An 8,196-nucleotide genomic window follows, 5' to 3' on the forward strand; every position below is an offset into this window, starting at 1 on the left:
TGTGCTGTTATGCGCACAGGGCTGGACACCTGCAAGGCTCAGCACCCGTAGCGGCTCTCATCATGGACAATTCACAGGCAGATGGTGGCCAGCTCAGTGGCCTGCAGGGACCGGGAGCTGTGCCAGACCATCTAGGCCCCAACCTATCTGCATTATCCTGGAAGACTTCCTGGAGGAGGCTTCTAAGCTGAGGCCCAAGGACCATGTCAGGTCCAGGACTAGGACCAGTGCAGGCCAAGACCAGAGTGGGACAGCTGGGCTTCCAGGTAGGGTCAAAGAGAGGTGGGCAGCAGGTGTGGGGGCCAGGGGACTCAGGGAATTCCTCTCCGGCTGGGCCCGCCCAATGTGGGAGGCAGCCAGGGTTAATCATTTCCATGAAGCCTTGACCCCACCTGCCCTGGCCACTCTGCTCCCGCCTCCCGCTGCCTTCAGGCCAGCTCAGGAGCCATGGGGCGCTGGGCCTGGGTCTCCAGCCCCTGTCCCTCACTGGGGCTGGGCCCCTTCCTCCTCCTCCTCCTCCTGGTGCTGCTGCTGCGGGGGTCCCAGCCCCAGCCTGGCGGGGTGAGCACTGACCTTGTCGCAGTGCGACCAGAGGTTCCCTGTGGCTACTCAGGGTCCTTGGGAGGAGGCCAGAGGGAGGGTCACCGCTGAGCATTGGGGTTTGAGGGGTGGGGAGCCGAGCATCGGGGTTTGAGGGGCGGGAGGCCGAGTGTCGGGGTTTGAGGGGCGGGGGGCCGAGCATCGGGGTTTGAGGGGCGGGAGGCCGAGTGTCGGGGTTTGAGGGGCGGGGGGCCGAGCAGGGCGCTCAGGTTGAAAGCTGGTCCTCACGGGGCAGGTGGGTGCTGGGCTGGCCTGGAAGCTGGGGTCTGGGCTCACGGAGCCCTGCCTGGGGACTGTCATCCCTGTGCGGCCTGGCCTGAGCCCCTATGGGTCTGGGGCCTGCCCCCTCTCTCTGGGTCTCTGTCGGGTCTGGATGCATGAGGTTGAGGGAACCTCCAAGGGCCTCCTAGCTGCTCCCATCACTGAGAACTGACGTCAGGGTTTAAGCCTGGTGGGTAGCAGTGCCTGGGCCTGGGCAGTGACCCTGAGCAGGTGCTCAGTAGAGGCCCAGGGTGGGGAAGGTGTCAGGGCCTGACTGAGGCCTCAGGAATGTCGTGTGTCTTCCTGGAACCTGCTCCGAGATCTGGGTGCCCCAGTATGGAAACAGGCTCAGGGCTGTGACCTCCTGCCCAGCAGGACCTGAGCGTGAGGGTCCGTCCCACACTGACACCCTTTCTCCTCCTCCTAGAACCGTACGGAGTCCCCAGAACCTAATGCCACAGCGACCCCTGTGATCCCCACTATCCTGGTGACCTCTGAGACCCCAACAACAAGTGCTCCAGAGGCAGAGGGACCCCAACGTGGGGGGCTCCCGCCCCCGCTCAGGGCAGTTCCCTCGAGCAGCAGCCCCCAGGCCCAAGGTGGGTCAGGTGGGCCCGGGAGGAGGTGTCGTGCTTCACCTTAGGGCTGGGTGGGAGGAGCGTGACTTCGGCTGGAGGTCCTGAGGGGCTCAGGTGCCCCTCGAGGGAGCCCTGACCCTGCCACCTGCTCCCCACAGCACTCACCGAGGACGGGAGGCCCTGCAGGTTCCCCTTCCGCTATGGGGGCCGCATGCTGCTCGCCTGCACTTCGGAGGGCAGCGCCCACAGGAAGTGGTGGGTCCAGGTGGCCGGAGCACCCGAGCTGGGGTCACCGGCTGGCCCCACGCTGCCTACTTTTCTGGGAGCCGGGCACACAGCAGGCCCTCACCACGCAGCAGGCGGACCCAGTGAACCCAGACCCTCCAGGGTGGTGGGGTGGGGTGGGGGCCCTCTGCCTGGGACCCCCACGCACGCAGGTGTCGCCCCCAGGTGTGCCACAACTCACAACTATGACCGGGACAGGGCCTGGGGCTACTGTGTGGAGACCACCCCGCCTCTGGGGGGCCCAGGTAGGTGCTGGGTCAGGGAGCCTGGGGTGGGCGGCGGGGCTGGGCCCGGCCAGGGAGGCCGAAGGGAGGACGGGGCAGATCCGGGCAGGGCCCTGGCTGGAGGGGAGGAGAACAGGAGCTCCGGGGTTAACCCCGGTGGGTGCCACTTACGGCCAGAGCCTCTCCCAGGCGGGACCTGCGTCTCGCGGTGGCTGCGCGGCCATCACTGGAGCCAAGGCGCCGCCTGGTGGTGAGGCCAGGCCCTGCAGCCACACAGATACGCCCTGGGCAGAGGACAGGTGGGCAGGGTCTGTGTGGTGCGGCGCCAGCCACCCTGCTCACGTGGGTCCCGGGGCACATGGGAGGGGGCTGCTGCCTGACAGTGTGGGTGTCGGGCTTCCAAGAAGCCACATGCACAGCTGGGTCAGTTACCCAGGTGCTGAGTGGGGGACGTGGGGAGGAAGCGGAGGTCTGTGCCCCTCCCAGGGACCTTGCGCCCCGAGGGGCGTAGAGAGGGCCCCTTTGCTCTCAGAGCCCCTCACCGGGGCCTGATGGAGGCCTTAGCAAGCAGGGGATGTCACAGAGGGACCCTGAGGCTCCCAGCCCGCCCCTCACGGCCCCTCCCGCATGTCCTCAGCTGCCCTGGATCCCTGTGCCTCCGGCCCCTGCCTCAATGGAGGCTCCTGCTCCAATACCCAGGACTCCCAGTCCTACCACTGCAGCTGCCCCCGGGCCTTCACCGGCAAAGACTGCGGCACGGGTGAGCTGGGCCTCGGAGGCCCACAGGGGTCCAGGGGACAGTGGCTGCCTGAGTGCAGGGCAGGGGCCCTGCATGGGGACAGCGGGTGGCCAGGGTGTGAGGGCTGACTGTGCACCCCTCAGAGAAATGCTTCGACGAGACGCGCTACGAGTACCTGGAGGGGGGCGACCGCTGGGCCCGTGTGCGCCAGGGCCATGTGGAACAGTGCGAGTGCTCGGGGGGCCGGGCCCGGTGCGAAGGCACCAGACAGACAGGTGCGCCATGGGGTGTGAGCCATGCCACTGACCCCTGATGGGTGTCCCTGTCCCCACCCGAGTGGAGGGAATGGCCTGAGGTCACCCAGAAATGAGGGACAAGGGGTGGACCCCAGCCCCGACTCCACTGCGTGGCCCCTGGCCCAGCTCCTTGATCTCTGCCCCCAGCTTGCCTGAGCAGCCCTTGCCTGAACGGGGGCACCTGCCACCTGATTGTGGCCACTGGGACCACCCTGTGTGCCTGCCCACCAGGCTTCGCCGGGCGGCTCTGCAACATCGGTGAGTGCGTCAGCCCCCGGGTGGCCTGGGGCAGTGCCGGGTGGACCCCCCCAGTGGGCTCCCCTCACTGCCCCCTCTGCCCGCAGTGCCTGATGAGCGCTGCTTCTTGGGGAATGGCAGTGGGTACCGCGGCGTGGCCAGCACCTCAGCCTCGGGCCTCAGCTGCCTGGCCTGGAACTCCGATCTGCTCTACCAGGAGCTGCACGTGGACTCGGTGGACGCTGCGGCCCTGCTGGGCCTGGGCCCCCACGCCTACTGCCGGTCAGCACCGCACCACGCCAGGCCGCCACACACGGGACAGGCAGGGTTTGTCCGGGGGAGAGGCTCCCTGGCTCCCTAGGACCCAGGCGGGGCCCACTCCATCCAGACAGGCCCCGGTACCTCTGCTTGGGAGGCTGCCCGAGGGAGGGCTGTGCTCTTCCCACTGCTCCAGGCGTGAGAAGCCGCCCTGCTGGGGGCTCTGATGCCCCCTCCCCATGCCCTCTTGGCGGGCAGTGTGACTCCCCGCCAGCCCCCGCTCATGCACCACAGGAATCCGGACAATGATGAGAGGCCCTGGTGCTACGTGGTGAAGGACAGCACGCTCTCCTGGGAGTACTGCCGCCTGGAGGCCTGCGGTGCGCGGCTGGCGGGGGGTGCTGCCTCGGGCCCCACGGAGGTCACAGCAGTTTTCCCCGTGACCCTCCTAGCCCCTCCCCACTCCTGGCTACTGCACCTCTGACAGATGGGGAAACTGAAGCGTACAGCAAGGCTGGTCCGAGGTCACGCAGTGGGTCGGTACCGGGGTCACAGTGGGGAAGCAGAGCCCGCTGCAGGGGACTGGTCACCAGGCGACGGTCTCGGGGTGGCACCTGCCCAGCCTGCACCATGCCCAGGATGGCCACAGAGGTCTCTCAGGGAGGTGCAGGAAGGACAGTGTGCAGGCTCCCCACAAGCACCCCTGGTATCAGACCCTGGGCGGGCAGCCCCCCAGAGGCCATCTCCTTCCTGCCCTGGGGAGAGGCCCCCCGGCTCCCTAGGACCCAGGCGGGGCCAGCCCGGGGCTCTCATATGGGGAGTCTCTGACCGTGCTGGGGCTGGCTGTGGGGTTCCAGGCTGCTGAGGCGATCACAAAGGCCTCCGCGTGTCCAGCCACTCTGGCCCTCACAGAGCCTCGGGATTGGGCATCGAACCCCATTCTACAGATTTGGAAACTGAGGGCAGAGGTGGGCGGGCGCCAGGGCCTGAGCAGCGTGGACAGGGGTCCAGCCATGGCCCTCTGCAGCGCCTCCTGCCAGGTAGGGCCAGTGTGTGGAAGGGGGCTGGCCCTGCGAACCCCAGGGGTGTGACCCGGGGCCCTTTGCTCCCAGAATCCCTCACCAGAGTCCAACTGGCACCGGATATCCTGGCAACCCTGCCTGAGCCAGCCTCCCCGGGACGCCAGTCCTGCGGCAGGAGGCACAAGAAGAGGGCGTTCCTGCGGCCACGCATCATTGGTGGCTCCTCCTCGCTGCCCGGCTCACACCCCTGGCTGGCCGCCATCTACATCGGGGACAGCTTCTGCGCTGGGAGCCTGGTCCACACCTGCTGGGTGGTGTCGGCCGCCCACTGCTTCTCCCACAGGTGCACCTCCTCTGGGCCCCAGTCACCTGCTCTGAGGCTCCGCACACCATCCAGCATCACCACGTGCCTGTCCCCACCGCTTGTGGACCCCATCCCAGTGCCTCTGCTTACTCCTTGCGGGGGTCCCCGGTTACCCCCTCTGACCCCTCTGGGACTGGGGGCTCAGCCCTGAGCTGGGCATGCTGGAGACTCCAGAAGCCCTGTCCCTATTAAGGGAGCCAGGGATCGGGGCGTTTCCACAGAGGAGGGTGCGGTGGGCAAGGTCCTGTACTCCCTGCAGGCGCCGCCCCTCCCAGAGTCCTGGCTGTCAGAAGGGAGCCAGGGAGAGCAGTGGCAAGGCCTCAGAGCCCTAGGAGCCCACGCACAGCCAGGGAAACCAAGGCGCAGCCCACCCAGCCAGCTCCCCTCAGTGGGGGCACACAGCCACCCAGGCCCACACTCTGGGAGGCCTCAAGTGGGGAGACCCTGAGATGGAGCAGCCTGGGTCAGACGCCCTTCCACCTTCGATGGGCACCCCGGTAATGAGGGGCAGGGGTCTGGCCAGCCGAGGGTCTGGTGACCTTTCAAGGACCACAGCTCCCAGGGTGGGGCCCTGCGTGGCCCTGCAGGCGGCTCCTGGGCCTGCAAATGGGACCAGAGCCCTCCTCAGTGTGGAGAAATGGGGTTCCCCACACGGAGCCCAGGGCAGGAGGCTGAGGCCGGGTGGAGCGACCTCCACACGGCAGATGGGAGCCAGGCTGACCCAGGGGCCCAGACTCTGTGCCCAGCAGGAGTGAGGGCTGCATCTGGAGACCCCACAACGTGGAAAGAAGCTGGGGCAGGGCCCTAGCAGACCAGATCTCCACCTACTCGGGTCCGGCCTTGCAGCCGACCCTGCCTGGGCCTGGCCTGAGACTCCCCCCAGGGCTTGTGACCAGTGTTGTCAGGAGGGATGGCACTGCGCTTCAGCTCCCATGCCCGGATCTGGGGGTGACTGGCCATAGCCCCTGCTTGGTGACCCCTGTCTCCCCAGTATCAACAGCCCACGCCCAGGCACCTGCTCAGACCTCTTCCCGGGACCAGGACCCCACACCATTGGCCTCCTTGGGCCGGGTGGGGGGTGGGGAGAGGTGACCCTGGTGGCCAGGGGAGGGCTGGTCCATGCACCCGCCAGCCTCCCTTGCACAGTCCCCCCAGGGAAAGCGTCTCAGTGGTGCTGGGCCAGCACTTCTTCAACCGCACGACGGACGTGACGCAGACCTTCGGCATCGAGAAGTACATCCCGTACACTCTGTACTCGGTATTCAACCCCAGCGACCACGACCTCGGTGAGCTCCAGGGCATCATGGCTGCACTCCGGGCAGGTGGGCCCTGTGCCCCCCAGGCCAGGCCCGGACAGGGGCAGGAGCTGGGCAGGCATGTGATGTGGGGAAGCTGGGGCAGGGCAGGGAGGACAGGGCACCTCTCCCTTCTGGATCTCCCAGGCTGCCCCATGGGACCCACTAGCTGCCCTCCCTCCATCACGCGCCCCGACAGCCTCCCGTTCAGCCCACACACCACAGGCTGACCCTGGCCGCTCTCCCGATCAGTCCTGATCCGGCTGAAGAAGAAAGGGGACCGCTGTGCCACACGCTCACAGTTCGTGCAGCCCATCTGCCTGCCCGAGCCCGGCAGCACCTTCCCTGCCGGACACAAGTGCCAGATTGCAGGCTGGGGCCACTTGGATGAGAGTGAGTTGGGAGGGGGCACCCAGCGCCCCGCCAGGGTGGACAGTGGCCAGCCACGGTGTGCATGTCATGCTGAGGGCATTATGTCCCACAGACGTGAGCGGCTACTCCAGCTCCCTGCGGGAGGCCCTGGTCCCCCTGGTCGCCGACCACAAGTGCAGCAACCCTGACATCTATGGCGCCGACATCAGCCCCAACATGCTCTGTGCCGGCTACTTCGACTGCAAGTCCGACGCCTGCCAGGTGAGCTGGTGCCCACCCCACCAGGACCCGACTGCTGGGGCTCAGCTGGTCCTGAGTCTCCGAGATGCTTGCCCCTGGGGAGCCCAGAGCCCGGCGGCACCCCAATCTGGCAGGGCCAGCCAGGGACCTCTGGGCAGGGAGCACACTCACGGTCGGTGGCCAGCACCCCAGGGTCACCCAGACCCCTGCCGGAAGGGCGTCGTCCTCACACAGAAGGGGAGACCCCGGCTCTGAGAGGGGCCTGGGGTCCCACAGAGCCCGGACAGATCCCGGCCGTGCAGCCCAAGGCAGTGCTGTCCGTGTGACACCAGGCACCAAAGGCCCCTTTACCCCGAGTTCTCTCAAGCCAGCTCTTTAACCTTCAATAACCCCAACAGCCCAGCCACGTCCTGGGCTCTGCAGGGCTGTGCGCTCAGGCAGCACAGCGACCCTGGCATGCGACAGCTCTTTTATGCCCCATTTTATAGCTGGGAAGATTGACCCCTAGACAGTCAATTCACTCTTCCAAGGCCACAAAGCCCAGAAGCGATAGAGTGGGTGGGGGCTTGTCACTGGACCTGGCTAGGGGAAGTCAGGATGGCTTCCTGGAGGAGGCGGTGTTTGCACTGGTCCTGAGGGATGCGTAGGAGTTTGCCAGGGAGTGAAGAAGTCATTTCAGGAGGTGCTGGGACACAGGGTGGCTGTGTGGTCCACACAGGGTACGTGCTGGTGGGGAGAGGGGGACCGTGGCTTCAGGAAGGGGAATAACGTGGTTGGAGGCCGTGGCCCAGCCAGTGCTGCCCCCAGGGAATGAGACGCTTTTTCACGAGGTTCAGGAGAGTGGATCAGCTCCCTTGCTCAGAAATGCCTTTGTCCTCTGTCCCCAAGCTGCCACTCTGGGGAGCATGGGGGGGGTCCCTGAACCAGGCCCCTGGGAGGGTGGCTCTGACTGGCATCTCTGCCTAGGGGGACTCAGGGGGGCCCCTGGCCTGCGAGAAGAATGGCGTGGCCTACCTCTACGGCATCATCAGCTGGGGTGATGGCTGCGGGCGGCTCCACAAGCCGGGGGTCTACACCCGCGTGGCCAACTATGTGGACTGGATCAACGACCGGATACGGCCTCCCAGGCGGCTTGTGGCTCCCTCCTGACCCTCCAGCGGGACACCCTGGTTCCCACCGTTCCCTGCCTTGCTGACAATAAAGATATTTCCAACAGCCCAGCCCACGCTGCCTGGCCCCTGCCTGCGGCCCCACCTTCCCCTCCAGGCCATGACTGGGGCCCAGGTCTATGCGGCAGGCCTCAGGCTGCCGTCCTGGAGCCCACACAGTCCTCAGTGGTGATGGAGCCTGTGGCCCCACAGGGGGATCTGGCCCCACAGCCCAGAGAGTTGTCAGAAGATCAGGTCTGGGCTTCTCCAGGCCCTG

The 8,196-nt window shown here is 66.8% G+C and overlaps 1 protein-coding gene across 2 annotated transcripts; it reads left to right on the plus strand.

Annotated features, from left to right (window-relative positions):
* The first annotated feature begins 385 nt into the window (after positions 1-385).
* HGFAC (HGF activator) lies at positions 386-7,996 on the plus strand. Of its 2 annotated transcripts, XM_011935378.1 has the most exons (15): positions 386-561; positions 1,289-1,460; positions 1,598-1,694; positions 1,890-1,969; positions 2,586-2,708; positions 2,831-2,962; positions 3,131-3,241; positions 3,328-3,502; positions 3,773-3,858; positions 4,426-4,446; positions 4,591-4,843; positions 6,011-6,150; positions 6,412-6,552; positions 6,644-6,792; positions 7,738-7,996. In XM_011935378.1, the coding sequence occupies exons 1-15, from the start codon at positions 448-450 to the stop codon at positions 7,918-7,920; spliced, it is 1,977 nt and encodes a 658-aa protein (XP_011790768.1). In that variant the 5' UTR covers positions 386-447; the 3' UTR covers positions 7,921-7,996. The 2 variants fall into 2 exon arrangements, with proteins under 2 accessions (XP_011790768.1, XP_011790769.1); XM_011935379.1 differs by lacking the exon at positions 4,426-4,446.
* Positions 7,997-8,196: the final 200 nt, after the last annotated feature.

This window comes from Colobus angolensis, unplaced genomic scaffold (genome assembly GCF_000951035.1).
Source record: "Colobus angolensis palliatus isolate OR3802 unplaced genomic scaffold, Cang.pa_1.0 Scaffold143, whole genome shotgun sequence".
Lineage (NCBI taxonomy): Eukaryota > Metazoa > Chordata > Mammalia > Primates > Cercopithecidae > Colobus > Colobus angolensis.